We start from the raw sequence: 19,524 nt of genomic DNA, 5'->3' as shown, positions 1-19,524 counted from the left end.
CGCCTTCCCCTGCCCCCTCCAATATTCCTAGCAAAGAGGGAATAGCTCTCGGGCCCTGTCCGCACTTAACCTCACTTTCCTGCTCCCTCCTCGCCAATGCCCCGCGGGCGCGTGTCTCTGGACAGAGTTTCCGGGGGCGGATGGGTAATTTTCAGGCTGTGAACCTTGGTGGGGGTCGAGCTTTCCCTTCACTGCAGCGGGCTGGGGGCCAGGCTTCGCTGGGCGTCCGCAGCGCCCGGGTGTGAGCCGCGCGTGGAGGGGGCGAGGCTCGCTTGTCCCCGCCCCCCGGGGCGGGTCCCCGCGGGGCGGAGCCAGACAGGTTTTAAAAGTCGGTTGATAGCGGAGGATCGCGGAGGCTTGGGGCAGCCGGGTAGCTTGGAGGTCGTGGCGCGGGGGCTGGCACCGGCGCTCTGTAGGGAGCGCAGCGGCTAGGTGGACCGGTCAGCGGATCACCGGCCAGGGCGCTCCGTGCTGGAATTTGATATTCGTTGATCCGGGGTTTATCCCCCTTCTTTTTTCTTAAACATTTTTTAAAAACCGTATTGTTTCCCGTTTTAATTTATTTTTGCTTGCCATTCCCCACTTGAATCCGGCCGACGGCGTGGGGAGATTGCTCTACTCCCCCAAATCACTGTGGATTTTGGAAACCAGCAGAGAGAGGAAAGAGGTAGCAAGAGCTCCAGAGAGAAGTCGAGGAAGAGAGAGACGGGGTCAGAGAGAGCGCGCGGGCGTGCAAGCAGCGAGAGGGACAGGGGCAAAGTGAGTGACCTGCTTTTGGGGGTGACCGCCGGAGCGCGGCGTGAGCCCTCCCCCTTGGGATCCCGCAGCGGACCAGTCGGGCTGACGGACAGACAGACAGACACCGCCCCCAGCCCCAGCGCCCACCTCCTCCCCGGCCGGCGGCAGACAGTGGACTCTGCGGCGAGCCGCGGGCAGGGGCCGGAGCCCGCGCCCGGAGGCGGGGTGGAGGGGCTCGGGGCTCGCGGCGCCGCACTGAAACTTTTCGTCCAACTTCTGGGCTGTTCTCGCTCCGGAGGAGCCGTGGTCCGCGCCGGGGAAGCCGACCCGAGCGGAGCAGCGAGAAGTGCTAGCTCCAGCCGGGAGGAGCCGCAGCCGGAGGAGGGGGAGGAGGAAGAAGAGAAGGAAGAGGAGAGGGGGCCGCGGTGGCGACTCGGTGCTCGGAAGCCGGGCTCATGGACGGGTGAGGCGGCGGTGTGCGCAGACAGTGCTCCAGCCGCGCGCGCGCCCCAGGCCCTGGCCCGGGCCTCGGCCCGGGGAGGAAGAGAAGCTCACCGAGGCGCCGAGGAGAGCGGGCCGCCCCAGAGCCCGAGCCGAAGAGGGAGCGCGAGCCGCGCCGGCCCGGGTCGGGCCTCCGAAACCATGAACTTTCTGCTCTCTTGGGTGCATTGGAGCCTTGCCTTGCTGCTCTACCTCCACCATGCCAAGGTAAGCGGCCGTGCCCGCCTGGCGCCGCGGGCCGCTGCGAACGCCTCTCCCGGCTGGGGACGTGCGTGCGAGCGCGCGCGTGGGGGCCCCGTGCCCCACGCGGGTCCATGGGCACCAGGCGCGCGGCGTCCCCCTCTGTCGTCGTAGGTGCAGGGGGAGGGGGCGCGCGCTAGGTGGGAGGGCACACGGAGAGAGGCTCACCGCCCACGCGGGCCCTGCCCACCCACCGGAGTCACCGCACGTACGATCTGGGCCGACCAGCCGAGGGCGGGAGCCGGAGGGGGCTGGGCTTGCGTTGCTGCTGCCGGCTGAAGTTTGCTCCCGGCCGCTGGTCCCCGCCGATCTGGAAGTCCGAGCAGCCGGGGCGGGAGTCAGAGACCAGCGGGCAGGGGGGTGCTCGGACCTTGGACCGCGGGAGGGCAGAGAGCGTGGAGGGGGCAGGGCGCAGGAGGGAGAGGGGGCTTGCTGTCACTGCCACTCGGTCTCTTTGGCCCTTGCTGCGAGTTTGGGAAAAGTTTTGGGGTGGATTGCTGCGGGGACCCCCCCTCCCTGCTGGGCCACCTGCGCCGCGCCAACCCCGCCCGTCCCCGCTCGCGTCCCGCTCGGTGCCCGCCCTCCCCCGCCCGGCCGGGCGCGCGCGGCGCGGAGCCGATTACATCAGCCCGGGCCTGGCCGGCCGCGTGTTTCCCGAGCCTCGGCTGCCCGAATGGGGAGCCCGGAGTGGCGAGCGGCACCCCTCCCCCCGCCAGCCCTCCGTGGGAAGGTGACCTCTCGAGGTAGCCCCAGCCCGGCGATACAGAGAACCATCCTTACCCCTTTCCACTGTTTTCAGATCCTACCCCTGCCCAGTGCTAGGAGGAATTTCCTGACGCCCCTTCTCTTTCCCCATTTCCTCTCTAGCATGGAGAGAAGCCCCTGTCACCCCTTTTATTTTCATTCCTTTCTGAGGAGAAGATCCATCTAGCCCCTTTCTGGCCCCAGAGTCCAGGGAAAGGATGATCACTGTCAGAAGTCGTGGCGCGGGAGCCCACCGGGCGCTTTGTCACACTCCACCGAAAGTCCCGACTTGGTGACAGTGTGCTTTCCTTCCCTCCCCAACAGTCCCGAGTGAGCTGTGCTTTAGCTCTCGTCGGGGTGGGTGAAGGGAGGGTTTAAAGAGAGTCATTGCTCCACTTTACTCTTTTGGAGAAATGGCTTGAAATTTGCTGTGCCACGAGCAGCATGGGAATAGTCCTTCCTGAACCCTGGAAAGGAGCTCCTGCCAGCCTTGCACACACTTTGTCCTGGTGAAAGGCAGCGCTGGAGCAGGTGGTTTTTTGGAACTCGAAACTTGCCCACCCATCTTGCTTCTGAAAGCCACGTAAGGGGTCCCTTTCCGCTCCTCCCTGACACCTTCCCTCAGCCAGAATCCCCTTGGAGAGGACGCGAGAGGAAAGCCATGGACAGGGGTCGCTGCTAACACCACAAGTTCCTCAGACCCTGGCACAAAGGCCTTGGCTACAGGCCTCCAAGTAGGGAGGAGGGGGAGGAGTGGCTGCCTGGCCACAGTGTGACCTTCAGAGGCCCCCAGAGAAGGACACCTGGCCCCTGCCTGCCTAGAACCGCCCCTCCTGTGCCCCCTGGCCTTAGAAGGGATATGAAATTTCTGTCCCCTTTCCTCATTGGGGCCCAGGAGGAGTGAAGGGTCCAGGGAGAATATTGTCAGGAGGAAGCCAGGGGGTGTCATGGGAATGGGTGAGGTGCTGAGGTGCAGAATCCAGGGGTCCCTGAGGGAGCCTCAGTGGGAGGTGTCCAGCTGGAAGCCTGGAAGCTGTTGTTTTCTCTTGAGAGGGGCTTCCTGTAAGGACCCCTTCCTGTGTGACCTTGGCTTTCTCTGGGAGCGAGGCTGGGGGACCTGAGTGCAGTGCATTTGGGGTGTGTGGGGGACAGTGGAACTCCCGCCAGCAGGGTTTGGTGTTTCATAGGCTAGTGCCCCTCTGGTTGTGAGTGCTGGGCGGGAGGGGAGTTGGTGAGAGCCAGAGACCCTCAGGAAGGGCTGGCAGAAGGCTTTCCTTTTGGGTGCTGCCAGGTCCGCATGTCTGGGTGTGTTGACCTTCACAGCTTCTGGGGAGGGGAGGAATGATGTGGGGGTGGGGAGGGTTAGGGGAGGCCTCAGGCCTAAGGTGGTGCAGGGGGCCCCCTAGGGGCTGGGCAGTGCCAAGGCATAAAAGCCTTCCCTGGTGCAATTTTGAAGAAGGTGCCCAGGTGAGAGGGGCTTGGGACCTTCTCACCCTGGGAGGGAGAAGAAACCAGCAAACAGGTGGGAGTGGGAGACTGGTGAGGCTTTGGAAATCTATTGAGGCTCTGGAGAGATTGGTGCAGGGAGGAATATGGGGTTCTCCTCCCCTAGGGTCTCCTCCTGGGTTTTTCCCCTCGAAGTAACCTGTGGGCATGCTGGATTATTCCTAAGGACTAGAAGAGCTTGGATGGGGGAGGGTGGTTGGTGCCCTTCGGTCCTCAGCACCCCCCTCCCTGTCCAACACCAGCTCACCCTGGTATTTGTCATGTCAGCAGGAGAAGGTCACCATGTTGTTTTTCTCGCCCCCAGTCCTTCCTTCCTGCCCCAGTCCAAATTTGTCCTCCTGTTTGACCTTAATACTTACCATGGCTTTGGACCAGGGAATCAGGGGGACCGTGAGAGCAAGGAGAGGGAAGTGTGGGGAGGGTACAGGGGACCTGGACAGCGAAGCATTCTGGGATTTTCCTTCTGCATTTCCAGCTCCCCAGCCCCCAACATCTGGTTAGTCTTTAACTTCCTCGGGTTCATAATCGGAGCAGTCCAGGAGTGGTGGGCATATTTTGTGCCCTGGGGGACCCCCAGTTGTGTCCTCCTCAACTCAGAAGACTTGGAGAAGCCAGAGGCTGTGGGTGGGAGGGAAGTGACGAGGGAGGAGGGGCTCAGTGGCTGGGCCTGTGCACCCTGGCCCCGGCCCCTGCCCCTGCCCATGCCTTGCTCTCTTTCTGTCCTCAGTGGTCCCAGGCTGCACCCATGGCAGAAGGAGGAGGGCAGAATCACCACGAAGGTGAGTCCCCCTGGCTCTTGGATGGAGGTTCCCTGTCCTCTCAGGGGATGGGTGGACGGCCTAATTCCTTTTCTGTGGGGAGGAAGGGGAAGAGGCACAGGAATATGAGGATCAAGAAAGAAAAAGCTGGGTCCCATGAGGTTCACCCTGTTTTGTGAGGACCCTCCGCTGTTCAGGTCTCTGCTAGAAATAGGACTTGTTGCCTTTTTCTTCTGCTCTTTCCAGTACGGTTTTATTCAGAGAAGGAGCCATGAGCACAGAGCAAGAAGACAGTGTTCAGGGATCCTGGATGCTGGGAAAAGTGTCCCTGTCTTCCCTAGCTCCTGGGGGAGGGTGGACATTCAGCATCATTTCCTATATAGGCATGTCCCACTCACGGGAACTGTGACCCCTCCTGTGTGAGCTGGAGGTGCAGAGGGCTCAGCCTAATGGGATCTCCCCTCCTTTCCCTGGTTTGCATTCCTTTGCGGGTGGAGAAAGCCCCACTTGACTAGGTTCAGGTGCTGTGAACTTCCCTCCCAGGCCAGCAGAGGGCTGGCTGTAGCTCCCAGGCGCCCCGCCCCCCTGCCCAACCCCAAGTCCGCCTGCCTTTTGTTCCGCTGTGGTTTGGATCCTCCTATTTCTCTGGGGACACCCTGACTCTCCCCACCACTGACTGTGGCCTGTGCTTTCCACCTCCGGGGAGGAAAGGCCCTGGGGTCTTCCTTTAGGCAAGTTTCCCTGACCTAAATCCAGCATAGCTGGGTAGTGGCCAGCAGTGGTGGTGCCCAGCCTGTTCCGCCTCCTCCTTCCCCACCCCAGGAGCCCTTTCCTTGGCCTCGGACCTGGCTACTCAGCCGTTGACCGGCCCCCTGCTTCTAGTGCGCCACTCACTCCTTTCAGCTTCCCAGTGGTCTCTGGTCTGGGAGAGGCAAGACAAATGGTCTTTGTTTGCTGGAGAAAAGGTTGTCTGCGATACATAAGGAAAACCACGAAAGCCTGGTGTTGGAGCGCCTGTATGTGCTCCCCGGGCAGCAGAGGCCAGCCCGCCTTGGAGGGGTGGCTGCCTGATGAAGGGTGAGGGTGGGGTTGCCCCCTTCCACCTCCCATGGGGCTTGGGGGTTCCAAGGAGAAGCTTTTCCGGGGAATTCCTACCCCAGGTCTTTTTACCCTCATCTACCAACCCCTTGCCCAGCCCAGCCCTTTCTGCTGTCCCCTCCTGGGCCGCAAGCCTGGCCCTCCTCTGTCCCAGCTGTGATGAAGGGGGCAGTTCCAAACTTCTTGATTGGTCATCTGCTTCCCTGTTGATTTGGCTTTAAAAAATGACTTTTTCAGACTTCGGGTCTCATTCACTCTTTTTGATGATGCTTTGCCTTAACCTTGGTGGGTAGAGAAGGGTTCTGTGCCTGTTGGTGGTCTGGATAGAAGTAGAGACCTCACAGGAGGCAGTGGACGGGCTCGGTTCCCCGCTGTTCTTTCTGTTTTCACACCTGTGGCCTTCTCCCCACCTTCCTCCCAACCAACCTGTTGTGTACATACCCCCCTCATTGTCCTTTATTCTTCTGGAAAGCAGACCTTGGAGGGAGGAGTGAGGGGGAGGTCCGATGTGGTCTCTGGGGTGGGGCTTGGGAGCCGGGGTGGAAGTCCACTGGGCATACACTTAAGATGCTTTGGTGAAGTTCTAAACTTCATATTACCCAGGCTGAAAAAAGAGCACTTGTTCCCAGGGCTGGAAATGCAGGACAAAACTCCACCTTTTCAGCCTGTTTCAGTGTCTTCAGAGATCAGCCCAACCCACTTCTACCGTTGAGCAGAGTTGGAGGCCCAGAGACGGGAGGGACTGGCCCAAGGTCGCACCAACTCATGGCCAGAGCCTGGGCCTCCTCACTGGCCAGGTGTTATTTCTTCCCTCTGTTTAGGGAACCCATTTCAGGGACAGGATTGCTATGTGGTAGTGTTGCCGGGGCGGGGCTGGTGGGGGGAGGTGATGGGAGTGGCAGGCTGGGCCACAATTTGGAATAATCATGCCGGAGTCCTGCATTTATTTATTCTCAAGGGCTCCACCCCTGTGGCCCCGAATTACCCCTTCATGCTCCAATGCACCCCAGGCTCCGCCGCCAGCCTGGGAAACTGTCTTTACCCTGGTCTCCCTCCAGATCAACTTCTAGAAATATTTCGTGGCTACAGTGGCAGCACTGTTTTTTCCATGATGCAAGCAGTTTGCCCTCTTGGGTGGGGTTATCAGTGTCTGGCAGGGCTCTCACAGCATGCCCGCCCACTGCCACCTGCTGGTTCCAGGCGGGCCCAGCCCCTGTGCTGATGGCCACCACCTTCTCAGCTCAGGTCTGGGGAAGGGGACTGGCAGGGGGAAAGGTGCCTCCTCTGTTTTTGCCTGATACAGGCTTGGGAACACTTTGATGTCAGCTAATTCTCACTCTTTTACTTACTTGCTGTGTGGGCTTGGGACAAGTTACTTAGCCTCTCTGGGCCTCCTGTTCCCCATCTGTAAAATGGAATCTCAGTAGTGTCTAATGGTACCGTGTGGAGAAACTTGTGTGAGATGATAGCTGTGGACTACTGTACACAGTACCCAGCATGTAGTAAGTGCTCAATAAGTAGTTGCTGGTGCAGTTGATGTCATGGTTGTGGGGAGGTTGTAGGAAACTGGAGACTAACTTGGCAAAGCTGGCTCTTCCTCCTTTTAGGGGAAGCTTGGAGCATCCCCATGGGGTGTACCCACAGTCAAACTGTCTTTTGTCATCGAGGTTGACCCAGGATTCAGTTCAGCTGTCACAGTGAGGTGGCGGGATCAGATGTGGCAGGCCATGTCCCTTGGAACTTGAGTACATGGTGTGATCTCTGGAATAAAAACAGGCCTTTACCAGTGTTGATGGTGGGAAGCTGAGGGAAGTGCTTTAAACACAGTAGGAGGGACTTAAGTTAGATTTTTGGAAGGACTTGCCTGATACAGAAGCTCCAAGGAGTGGCTTTGTGGAGCTGGGTGGAGAGAGGGGCTAGCCATCTTTTGTGTCACCCACTGGGCTCATGCATCACCACCTCTCATGCAGTGGTGAAGTTCATGGATGTCTACCAGCGCAGCTACTGCCATCCGATCGAGACCCTGGTGGACATCTTCCAGGAGTACCCTGATGAGATCGAATACATCTTCAAGCCATCCTGTGTGCCCCTGATGCGATGCGGGGGCTGTTGCAATGACGAGGGCCTGGAGTGTGTGCCCACTGAGGAGTTCAACATCACCATGCAGGTGGGCATCTTTGGGAAGTGGGGGCAGGAGGGCATAGGGAGGGGCGTAACACTTTGGGAATAGGTGGTCTCAGGTCCTTTCCTGGCTGGACTTGCCTTGTCCAGCTCCTGCCTCTGAGTTGCACAGGGAAGGTGTGCTGGGGTCTTATCTTACCTTCTGTGGAGAAGATGCTTGCATTCCTAGCCCAGGATCCCAGCAAGCCCCAACCATCTCCTCCTCACTGATGGTTGCCCCTGGGCTCAGGAGGGGGCAGATGGGTGCTTGTGCCAGGGGGCCCCTCTCTTCTTCTCTTGAAGAGAGTCCAGAGGGCCCTCCCTTCTTGGGGTCTCTGTTTGGGAAGCTGGATGAACCTGGTCCATGGAGAGTTTAAAAAGTCTTTTGGTGTTACCTGGTGATGGGGCACATCTCAGCCCAGATAGGGTGGGAGGGAGCTGTGAGCCACAGGGAGGGGGTTGCTTTCGGGTATCTACTGGGAGTCAGGGTGAGGCCTAGGGAGGATGAAAGAAGGGGAGGGCATGGGGAGTGGTAAGAATCTAGGATTTGAATTCCCAGCCTGGCCAACCCTTGCAGCCATGTCTTGGCCTCAAGTAGAATGAGGGCTCCTTGAGGCCAACAGGATTGGAGGAGTTGGGGTGGGCCTGAGCCTCTTTCCTGCTAGAGCTCTTGGTCCTCCCTGCCTCCACCACCCATCCTTGCTCTGCAGAACCCCTGGGTGCTGAGTGACAGGAGCCCCAGGGTTGTCCCATCTGGGTTTGGCTGGCTGGGTCACTAACCTCTGTGATCTGCTTCTTTCCCCCGCAGATTATGCGGATCAAACCTCACCAAGGCCAGCACATAGGAGAGATGAGCTTCCTACAGCACAACAAATGTGAATGCAGGTGAGGATGTAGTTACGGATTCATTATCAGCAAGTGGCCGCAGGGCGCCTGGTCTGTGCCAGGGTTAAGCATGTTGAACTTGTTAGCCCACGTCCAGCTTCCAGCTGCGTGACCTTGGGCATTTTACTTCAATGTGCCTCAGTTTCTACATCTGTAAAATGGATACAATAATAGTATATCTTAGAGCCTTGTTATAAGGATTAAATAAGTTATATGCGAGGAGATTGAAACAGTGTGGCTCCATCATAAATGCTGTTTTTACTGTGGTTATTATTGTTATTATCCCCTATCATTGTCATCACCGTCTTAACCCTTCTCTGTTTTGTTCTTTTCTCTCTCCCTACCCATTTCAGACCAAAGAAAGACAGAGCAAGACAAGAAAAGTAAGTGGCCCTGACGTTAGCCCTTCTCTCTCTCCGTGGCCCTGACGTTAGCCCTTCTCCCTCTCCGTGGCCCTGACGTTAGCCCTTCTCCCTCTCCGTGGCCCTGACGTTAGCCCTTCTCCCTCTCCGTGGCCCTGACGTTAGCCCTTCTCCCTCTCCGTGGCCCTGACGTTAGCCCTTCTCCCTCTCCGTGGCCCTGACGTTAGCCCTTCTCCCTCTCCGTGGCCCTGACGTTAGCCCTTCTCCCTCTCCGTGGCCCTGACGTTAGCCCTTCTCCCTCTCCGTGGCCCTGACGTTAGCCCTTCTCCCTCTCCGTGGCCCTGACGTTAGCCCTTCTCCCTCTCCGTGGCCCTGACGTTAGCCCTTCTCCCTCTCTGTGGCCTGACGTTAGCCCTTCTCCCTCTCTGTGGCCCTGACGTTAGCTCTTCTCCCTTTCCGTGGCCCTGACGTTAGCCCTTCTCCCTCTCCGTGGCCCTGACGTTAGCCCTTCTCCCTTTCCGTGGCCCTGACGTTAGCCCTTCTCCCTCTCCGTGGCCGGCTGTCTTGATCTGCGGCTCTTGGCTACCTCTGTTGGGGGCTCTCGTGGCCTCCCTGGGTCAGGGAGTTGGTCTTGTAGGGGACTTGTGGTGGCAGCAACAACGGGATGGTTCCAGCTCCAGGGTGATGGCTCTAGGGTTAGTGAGAAATCCCAGCCAGGAGCCTGGCACTTCCTTTGGAAGGGACCATGCCTTCCGGGTCTCCGAATCATTCCTGGGCAGGACTTGCTGTTTCGGTGTGTCAGGGGGCAATATGGACACTGACTTCCTGGCTTACTCTGGGGCACCCACAGCGGGGAGAGGGCGTAGGTGGCAGAGAGGCCAGCTTCTGTGTGGCAGAGGAAACAGCCTCTTTTGGTGGCTGCTGTGATGGTGCAGTTGGACGTGAGGCCAGCTGGAGGGTGTTTCTCAGCGCAGGCCCTCCTGTTGGCAGCAGGCGGCAGACACACAGCCCTCTTGGCCAGGGAGAAAAAGTTGAATATCGGTTATTTTCAGAGGTTTGTGAGTGCTCAGTGTTCAGGGTCGGGTAGGATGGTGAGGGGACAAGGTCTGGTGGCAGTAAGCCTTCCAGACAGGGTGGGCAGCTGGCATCGGCTCGAGCTTGTAGGGAAAGAGAGACTGAGAGAGAGCACCCAGGCCCTGCCCCTTCCCCACACCGTCCTGTCTGCCCCCAGTGCTGTGGGGACATTGAAGTCCCCTAGGCCTCACCCCCTTGCCTCTTCCCTCAGCCCGCAGCTTCTGGAGTGAGAGGATGCAGAAACCCTCCTTCCACCCTTTGGTGCTTTCTCCTAAGGGGCACAGACTCACCCTCTCTGGTCCCTTCTCCCCTCCTTTCTTCCCTGTGACAGACATTCTGAGGTGTGTTCTCTCGGGCCTGGCAGGCATGGAGGGCGCTGGTTCTCTTGAGGGGGCACAGGCTACAGCCTGCCCCCTTCTCGTTTCCCCAAATGACTGCTTTGCCACGGGGAGAGTAGGGGGCTTGCCTGGGCTCTGCAGAGTGTCTGGTGAGATGGTGTCGCAGGCTTTGACAGGCTGGGGAGAGAACCCCCTGCCAAGTACCGCCCAGGCCCCTCCTCCCCAGCCCTCCCTAACTCCCACCCCACCCTGCTGCTTGTCCGGGGCTCCCAGTCCAGGTCGTGCTGAGCAGGCTGTTGCCTTTCTGTGTTGCTCTTGGTTCTGTGCCAGCTCCCAAGGTAGCCGTTTCCCCCACGCCGGGATTCCCAGAGGTTCTGTTGCACTCGGAAATGAAAGCAGAAGGTGCCCGATGCTCAGCCCGCCCTCCCACTCCTGCTCCCCATCCAGGCAGCTCTCTGACCTTCTCCCCGAAGCCTGGCCTACCTTTCATCACCCCCTGACCTTCAGGGTCAGACTTGGACAGGGTTGCTGAGCAAAGAGCCTCCCCTCGGGCTTTGCCCCCTGCCAGGGACCGGGAGCCTCTGTGAGCATGGAGACCCTTGTGTCCTGTGCCTTCTACCCAGTGTTGGTTTCCCACCCTTAACCTTATCAGGGGCTGTGTTTGCCACCGCAGGGTGGCCAGTGTGAGGAGAAGAAAGAGCCTTCGAGTGCTTGCTGCCCAAACACGCCTGTGTGTGCCCGTGCATGCCGTCCCAGAGACCACCTGCCTCCTGACACTTCCTCCAGGAAGCCGCCCGTGTGGCTTTGCTTTGGTCCTTCCCCCTCCCTGCCCTCCTCACTGCTTCTTTTACTCCACCCCCTCCCCACCGCCTCTGCTCTCTCTCTGTCTCTGTTTTTTTATTTTCCAGAAAATCAGTTCCAGGAAAGGGAAAGGGGCAAAAACGAAAGCGCAAGAAATCCCGGCATAAGTCCTGGAGCGTGTACGTTGGTGCCCGCTGCTGTCTAATTCCCCGGAGCCTCCCTGGCCCCCAGTCCAGCTTCCCGCCTGCTGTACCCCATAACCCTGCCTCCCTCCCCTGGTCCCTCCCTGGCGCTCATCCCCCTGGCCCTTGTCTCTCTCTCACTCTCACTCCACTAATTGGCACCAACGGGTAGATTTGGTGGTGGCGTTGCTGGTCCAGGGTTGGGTGAATGGGGGGGCGAGCAGGCCTGGAGGATTGAGGGCGGGGACTCTGGCTTGGCTGGGCACCCATTTTCTCTCACCCACTGGGCACTGGTGGCGGGCCCATGTTGGCACGGGTGCCTGCTCACCCAACTGGTTTCCATTGCTCTAGGCTTCTGCACTCGTCTGGAAGCTGAGGGTGGTGGGGAGGGCAGACGTGGCCCAAGAAGGGCCGTGAATGACCCGAGGCGGCTTGTCGAATGACTCCTCGGCTGAAGGAGGAGCTTGGGTGGGATCACACACCATGTGGCGGCCTCTCTTCATCTAGTGGAAGCCCTGGCTCCTCATGGAGTTGGGGCCTCTGGAGGGGAGCCCCCTATTCCAGTCCAACCCATGGCACCTGTGGAGGGCTCCCTGTAGGGTGGTCTCTTCCTCTGGGTTGGAGGCTACGGTGGGCCCTGCCCTGGGCCCTCTGGCCACCAGCGGCCTGGCGTGTGGGCACTGCCTGTGGGCCTAGCCTCCCATCACACCCTACTTTAGCCCACCTTGGTGGAGGGGCCTGGGCATGAGCCGGTGCACAGGGAGAAGGTGGCCCCTGCCATCTCAGTGGCCCTTGATTGCCATCCCCAGCCGGTGAAGAGTCAAGGCGTGCTCGGATGGGGGTGGCAGCGGTTGGGTCCCTGTGGCCTGAGACTCACTCTTGTCGCCTAGGGACACAGCATTGCCCCTCATGGCAGTCTCCCCCTGCACTCTCTGCCTGCCTGTGCCCGCCTCTTCCTGTGGCAGGTGTCCTAGCCAGTGCCGCCTCTTTCTGCTGCTCTCTCTGTCTTCTGCTGTAGTGCTCGGATCCTTCCAGGGCGTGGAAGGGCGTGGGGACTGACCAGCCGGGAGGGGGTGCAGCTGTGGATGTGTTAGGGGGTGTTGCATGGTGATTTTTTTTCTCTCTCTCTGCTGATGCTCTAGCTTAGATGTCTTTCCTTTTGCCTTTTTGCAGTCCCTGTGGGCCTTGCTCAGAGCGGAGAAAGCATTTGTTTGTACAAGATCCACAGACGTGTAAATGTTCCTGCAAAAACACAGACTCGCGTTGCAAGGCGAGGCAGCTTGAGTTAAACGAACGTACTTGCAGGTTGGTTCCCAGAGGGCGAGCAAGTCAGAGAGGGGCATCACACAGAGATGGGGAGAGAGAGAGAGAAAGAGAGCGAGCGAGCGAGCGAGAGAGCGCCTGAGAGGGGCCAGCTGCTTGCTCAGTTTCTAGCTGCCTGCCTGATGACTGCTACCTTCTCTGCTTTTAAGGCCCCGTGGTGGGCTGCAGGCACTGATCCAGCCTGGCGGGGCCTGTTCTGAGGTTGGCCTGGTTGCCTGAGTGGTAGGCTGGTGTGGCTTAGTGTGGTGGTGTGGACGCAAGCTGTGTGTTGTGTCCTGTGGTCCTTCTGCTCATAGTGGCTGTTGGTCCTGATGTTATTACTACTCTGGTACTAATGCTGAGAAGCTGAAAGCCGATTCCAGGTGTGGACAATGTCAACAAAGCATAGACACTCTCACCGCGCTCACCGGGGCCTGGTCTGCTCTCATGGCTCTCTCCAGGGCCTGGCCTCAGCCCTTTGAAGTCTGCATGGCTGAGCTTCTCACTCACTCAGTGTTTCTCAATGAGGGAAGAGATTGAGTCTCCCACTTCAGACAGGGCCTCCCTGAGGAAAGGGTTGTGTCTCCTGCTTTGGACTGGGACTCCCTGAGGACAGGGATAGGTCTCTCCCCTCAGACTGGGGCTCCCTGAGGATTGGGCCATGTCTTCCCCCTCGGACTGGGGTTCCCTGAGGCCAGGGCCATGTCTCCCCCCTCAGACTGGGGTTCCCTGAGAATAGGGCCATGTCTCCCCCCTCAGACTGGGGTTCCCTGAGGCCAGGGCCATGTCTCCCCCCTCGGACTGGGGTTCCCTGAGGCCAGGGCTATGTCTTTCCCTCAGACTGGGGTTCCCTGAGGCCAGGGCCATGTCTCCCCCCTCGGACTGGGGTTCCCTGAGGCCAGGGCTATGTCTTTCCCTAAGACTGGGGTTCCTTGAGGATAGGGCCATGTCTACCCCCTCAGACTGGGGCTCCCTGAGGCCAGGGCTATGTCTCCCCCCTCAGACTGGGGCTCCCTGAGGCCAGGGCTATGTCTCCCCACTCAGACTGGGGCTCCCTGAGGCCAGGGCTATGTCTCCCCCCTCAGACTGGGGCTCCCTGAGGCCAGGGCTATGTCTCCCCACTCAGACTGGGGCTCCCTGAGGCCAGGGCTATGTCTCCCCCCTCAGACTGGGGCTCCCTGAGGCCAGGGCTATGTCTCCCCTCTCAGACTGGGGCTCCCTGAGGCCAGGGCTATGTCTCCCCCCTCAGACTGGGGCTCCCTGAAGCCAGGGCTATGTCTCCCCCCTCAGACTGGGGCTCCCTGAAGCCAGGGCTATGTCTCCCCCCTCAGACTGGGGCTTCCTGAGGCCAGGGCTATGTCTCCCCCCTCAGACTGGGGCTCCCTGAGGCCAGGGTTATGTCTCCCCCCTGAGACTAGGGCTCTCTGAGGACAGGGGCTCTGGCTGTTGGTTTAGGACAGGGCAGTTTTGCCTACACACTGAAGGAGCTGTAGCATTTGATAACTTTAATCCTCCACCAGTCATGGTGACAACCCCAAGCAGACCACACATTTTCAAGTGCCCCCAGGATGCGTGAAGGGAGGGTTCTGTGCCCATTCTCCTGACATTAGACTGTAAACTCCATAAGCCTGGGCCTGGTTTGGTTACCTTTGTGAGCCCCAGGCATCTGTACCTCTGTCCCTTGTCCATGCTGAGGACCAGGGAAGTATCAAATGAATGAATTCATGCCTCAGTTCAAGGGGGCGAGGCCAGGAGCACAGGGCTGGGACCGGTGGCTGGCAATCTTCTGATGCCTTAGCCTGTGTTCTTTATACCAGTTTGCCTGTGCCCAGTGAGGGAGGCCCTGGGGAGTGAGGGTAAGCTTCACTTAGGGAGGCAGGACTTTTATGAGGATTCCCCAGACAGGGCCAAGGCACCCCCAGCACACCCCAAGGCTGTGTTAGGGGAGTCTCCCCTCCCCCACCAATGTTCTTGTGGCTTGTGGGTGCTCAGGGCATGTTGGGAACCAGGCCTGGGTAGTTGGTATGGGATTCTGTCTGTCTTAGTCCTATGTAAAACCAAGGGGTGTATATTAGTGCTGGGGGTGGGGGCTCTGCCTAACTTCAGGTCTAAATGAGGGGGTCTCAGTTCCCTGGGAGTCCTTGGGGAAGATTAGGGACTTGACATTTTAGGATTTTTTTTTGGTGATGATTCTGCAGATGGGTGTGTGTGTGAAGTGACCTAGAGCTAACTGAAGTTACCCTAACCTCCTAATTCCTTACTCAACCACCAAGCTGGCTGGATCTGCGAATATCAGTTTCCAAAATTGGAAGCTTAGGACTCCCATTTCCGGGCTCCCAGAAGGGTAGGGCCTGCTCTGCCTCCTGTTCACAATCAGCCCAGGGGCAGGAGCATGCTGAGAATGTTCTGGGAGGCCCCCTTTGCTTCAGCAGGAGTAGCAAAGCCAAAGAATCGTCTCTCCCCATCCTAGGTGAAGCAGCATATTGGAAAGGGAAGAGCCAGGGACCTGGGACTGCAGCCTCTAGCCAGCTCAAGAGAGATGAGGCCTGCAGCCACACTGGGAGGGGACACGGGGAATGGAGATGTTCCTTCACCTTCCTGGGGCCTCCTGGTCTACGCTACCCCTTTGGGAGCCTCCCATCCCCAGGGCAGGCCTTTGCTGTCGCTGGCCACCCAGCCAAGCCTCTCTGCCTCAGGCGTTCTCCCCATGCTCTGCCCACTCTCTTCCCCATACCAGCCCCTAGAGACCAAACTGAAAAACCTCCTCAGCAGGGAGCCTCTTCTGATTAACTTCATCTAGCTCTGGTCACCCCTCGGCTCTTAAAATGTCAAGTGGGGACTGTTCTTTGGTATCCGCTCATTTGTTGCTTTGTAAAGTGTTCCCATGTCCTTGTCTTGTCTCAGTAGATTGCGAGCTCCAGAGGGCAGACTGGGAGCCCCTGAGTGGAGCTGCTGCTCAGACTGGGGCTCCCTGAGGGCGGGGCTGGGGCTGCTCTCACACTGGGGCTTTTTGTCCCAGGACCGCACCTTCCCGTCCTCTGGGCTCTTAAGGTGCCAGAAGCTGCAGTGACCCAGGGGCCCCCAGGAATGGGGAGGCCGCCCGCCTCGTCGCCAGGCCCCCTCACTTGGCCCTAACTCCAGCCTTCGTTTTCCATTCCCCTCAGATGTGACAAGCCGAGGCGGTGAGCCGGGCAGGAGGAAGGAGCCTCCCTCAGGGTTTCGGGAATCAGATCTCTCACCAGGAAAGACTGACACAGAATGATGGATACAGAAAGCACGCTGCCGCCACCACACCATCACCATCGACAGAACAGTCCTTAATCCAGAAACCTGAAATGAAGGAAGAGGAGACTCTGCGCAGAGCACTTTGGGTCCGGAGGGCGAGACTCCGGCAGAAGCATTCCCGGGCGGGTGACCAAGCACGGTCCCTCTTGGAATTGGATTCGCCATTTTATTTTTCTTGCTGCTAAATCACCGAGCCCGGAAGATTAGAGAGTTTTATTTCTGGGATTCCTGTAGACACACCCACCCACATACATACGTTTATATATATATATATATATATATTATATATATATAAAAATAAATATCTATATTTTATATATATAAAATATATATATTCTTTTTTTAAATTAACAGTGCTAATGTTATTGGTGTCTTCACTGGATGTATTTGACTGCTGTGGACTTGAGTTGGGATGGGAACGTTCCCACTCAGATCCTGATAGGGAAGAGGATGAGACGAGAGACTCCGGCACGATCTTTTTCTTTGTCCCACTTGGCCGGGCCAGGGTCCTCTCCCCTGCCCAGGAATGTGCAAGGCCAGGGCATGGGGGCAAATATGACCCACTTTCAGGAACACCGACAAACCCAGCCCTGGCGCTGAGCCTCTCCCCCGGGTCAGACAGACAGAAAGGCAGATGACAGGTACAGGGACGAGCACACTGGCTCTGACTAGGAGTTTGGGGAGCTTCAGGACATTGCTGTGCTTTGGGGATTCCCTCCACATGCTGCATGCGAATCTCACCCCCAGGGGCATTGCCTGGAAGATTCAGGAGCCTGGGCGGCGTTCACTTACTCTCACCTGCTTCCGAGTTGCCCAGGAGGCCACTGACAGATGTCCCAGCGAAGAGAAGAGACACGTGTTGGAAGCAGCAGCCCATGACGGCTCCTCCTCCTGGGATCCACCCTCATTCTCTTCCTGCTCCCCTTCCTGGGGTGCAGCCTAAAAGGACCTGATGTCCTCACACCATTGAAACCACTAGTTCTGTCCCCCCAGGAGGCCTGGTTGTGTGTGTGTGAGTGGTTGACCCTCCTCCATCCCCTGGCCCTTCCCTTTCCGAGGCACAGAGAGACAGGGCAGGATCCACGTGCCCATTGTGGAGGCAGAGAAAAGAGAAAGTGTTTTGTATACGGTACTTATTTAATATCCCTTTTTAATTAGAAATTAAAACAGTTAATTTAATTAAAGAGTAGGGTTTTTTTCAGTATTCTTGGTTAATATTTAATTTCAACTATTTATGAGATGTATCTTTTGCTCTCTCTCGCTCTCTTATTTGTACTGGTTTTTGTATATAAAATTCATGTTTCCAATCTCTCTCTCCCTGATCGGTGACAGTCACTAGCTTATCTTGAACACATATTTAATTTTGCTAACACTCAGCTCTGCCCTCCCCTTTCCCCTGGCTCCCCAGCACACATTCCTTTGAAATAAGGTTTCAATATACATCTACATACTATATATATATTTGGCAACTTGTATTTGTGTGTATATATATATATGTTTATGTATATATGTGATTCTGATAAAATAGACATTGCTATTCTGTTTTTTATATGTAAAAACAAAACAAGAAAAAATAGAGAATTCTACATACTAAATCTCTCTCCTTTTTTAATTTTAATATTTGTTATCATTTATTTATTGGTGCTACTGTTTATCCGTAATAATTGTGGGGAAAAGATATTAACATCACGTCTTTGTCTCTAGTGCAGTTTTTCGAGATATTCCGTAGTACATATTTATTTTTAAACAACGACAAAGAAATACAGATATATCTTAAAAAAAAAGCATTTTGTATTAAAGAATTTAATTCTGATCTCAAAGCTCCTCTTGGTTTCTCCTTCTCCATGGAATCCTTGCTCTAGACTTCCTCCAACCCCTTTCCCTCTTCCTTTGGGGAACATGGCATTTTTCTTGGGTCTGGGAAAGGTGTGTCTAAGGTGTAGGCCTTGTGCTGGGGGCGAAGTCCTTCCATTTTGCCTGAGCTGGTCCTGGGGGAACCTATCCATCCTGTTTTGCTATAGAAGGTGGGAAGCTCTGGGAATGGGTAGAGCGGGAGAAACAGCTCATCAGACAGGAACCAAGGACCCTTGCAATAGGTAGTGCTGCCTTCAGGAATTAGGTGATCCAGGCCTCTGTGCCTTGGCCGAGGAAGGAACTGGCCATATCTCCAAGCTTGCTGCCCGGGAGACAGAAGAGAGCTGTGTACGGCTGTGGGGGTCTTGTTGGCTGCGACTGGCTGGGAGTGAGCAGGGGATGCTGCTGGAGGGCTGTCACCCCAGGGCGTAACTTAATTTTACATAGTTACTCCCTGGAGCTCCTTGAGCCTCTGGAAGATAGACCCATAGTTCTGGTCGCCACTGATGGGACTCCTTGCCCCACCTTGCTGCATAAGCTCTTCTCTCATGTCCTGCTCCTGGGAAGGTGGCACCTGTCCAGGTCTTTGGCACTGAAGAGCAGTGCTTCCAAATTTACTTCCTCTAGCCTCTCATTTGTTTTTGTAAACCATAAATATGGCTTGAATAAATATTGAGCCAGCCATTATGCTGCTATGAATAAGATGCAGTTCCACCCCTCAAGGATCTGGTGAGGGTGAGTGGGTGAGGAGACACAAAACTATAAATCCATGAGCAGAAAAATAAATAAAATGTGCTGGGGGCATCTGATCCAGCTTGGGGGTGGGAGTTGTGTTGGGGGTGGTGTCTTCTCATGACGTTATCTCTAGGCTGCCCAGAGGATGGTTTGAAGGTAAGGAGAACAGAGGAGGAAGGAGGCGAAAGGGTTGAGGGCATCCTAGGCAGAAAGGATAGTGTGAGCAAGGCATGAAGGTGGCACTCGGGCAGGGAGTGGGTGGGGGGGGTGGAGGCTGGAGACATGGGCAAGGGTTAGCGCCAGGGGAGCCTACAGCACCATGCCAAGAGCCTAGGGCCTCTCAGGGATGAGCAGCAGCTGAGGGGCTTTAAACGCGAGTGGCCCAGTCAGATACACTTGTCCACAGGTGCCTGGTAACAGTATGGGAGGCAGACAGGCTGTTGTAGTCTTACAGGAGGAATCGCGCTGAGGGTAGGGAAGCGGCTTTGGTGACTAGCAGCGCGGGCACGTGCAAGGTCTCAGCCTCAGGCAGCTTTTGGTCTAGTAAGTGGTCCTTTCCCAATCACTGACCATGTGCCAGCCCCTACATTGGTTAACACTGAATCTGCACAGCAGCCCTGGGAGGCAGGTGCTTTTTTTTTCTTTTCCAAGATGAAGTCTCGCTTTGTTGCCCAGGCTGGAGTGCAATGGCGTGATCTCGGCTCCCTGCAACCCCCGCCTCCCGGGTTCAAGCGATTCTCCAGCTTCAGCCTCCCGAGTAGCTGGAATTACAGGCACGCACCACCATGCCTGGCTAATTTTTGTATTTTTAATAGAGACTGGGGTTTCACCATATTGGTCAGGCTCCTCTTGAATGCCTGACCTCAGATGATCTACCTGCCTCGGCCTCCCAAAAGTGCTAGGATCACAGGCGTGAGCCACTGTACCCAGCCTATTAATGAGAAATTGTATATTCTTTTGG

At 57.0% G+C, this 19,524-nt stretch overlaps 1 protein-coding gene across 3 annotated transcripts; it reads left to right on the top strand.

The window, feature by feature from the left end:
- The first annotated feature begins 349 nt into the window (after window positions 1–349).
- On the top strand, window positions 350–17,787 carry VEGFA (vascular endothelial growth factor A). Of its 3 annotated transcripts, XM_012448743.2 has the most exons (8): window positions 350–1,446; window positions 4,457–4,508; window positions 7,556–7,752; window positions 8,554–8,630; window positions 8,984–9,013; window positions 11,313–11,384; window positions 12,561–12,692; window positions 15,854–17,787. In XM_012448743.2, the coding sequence occupies exons 1-8, from the start codon at window positions 1,381–1,383 to the stop codon at window positions 15,873–15,875; spliced, it is 648 nt and encodes a 215-aa protein (XP_012304166.1). In that variant the 5' UTR covers window positions 350–1,380; the 3' UTR covers window positions 15,876–17,787. The 3 variants fall into 3 exon arrangements, with proteins under 3 accessions (XP_012304166.1, XP_012304167.1, XP_012304169.1); XM_012448744.2 differs by lacking the exon at window positions 11,313–11,384; XM_012448746.2 differs by lacking the exons at window positions 11,313–11,384; window positions 12,561–12,692.
- Window positions 17,788–19,524: the final 1,737 nt, after the last annotated feature.

This window comes from Aotus nancymaae, unplaced genomic scaffold, assembly GCF_030222135.1.
Source record: "Aotus nancymaae isolate 86718 unplaced genomic scaffold, 86718_ANA_hifiasm-v0.15.2.pri h1tg000040l, whole genome shotgun sequence".
Classification (NCBI taxonomy): domain Eukaryota; kingdom Metazoa; phylum Chordata; class Mammalia; order Primates; family Aotidae; genus Aotus; species Aotus nancymaae.
Note: the sequence above shows the minus strand (reverse complement) of the source record. Positions and strands in the feature narration are given on the sequence as shown.

Excerpts from the sequence above, each read along its gene's own strand:
- VEGFA (XM_012448743.2), top strand. The coding sequence starts at position 1,381 with ATGAACTTTCTGCTCTCTTGGGTGCATTGGAGCCTTGCCTTGCTGCTC. Across the intron at positions 1,447-4,456 it reads TCTACCTCCACCATGCCAAG|TGGTCCCAGGCTGCACCCAT; the intron begins GTAAGCGGCCGT and ends TTCTGTCCTCAG. Across the intron at positions 12,693-15,853 it reads TTAAACGAACGTACTTGCAG|ATGTGACAAGCCGAGGCGGT; the intron begins GTTGGTTCCCAG and ends CATTCCCCTCAG.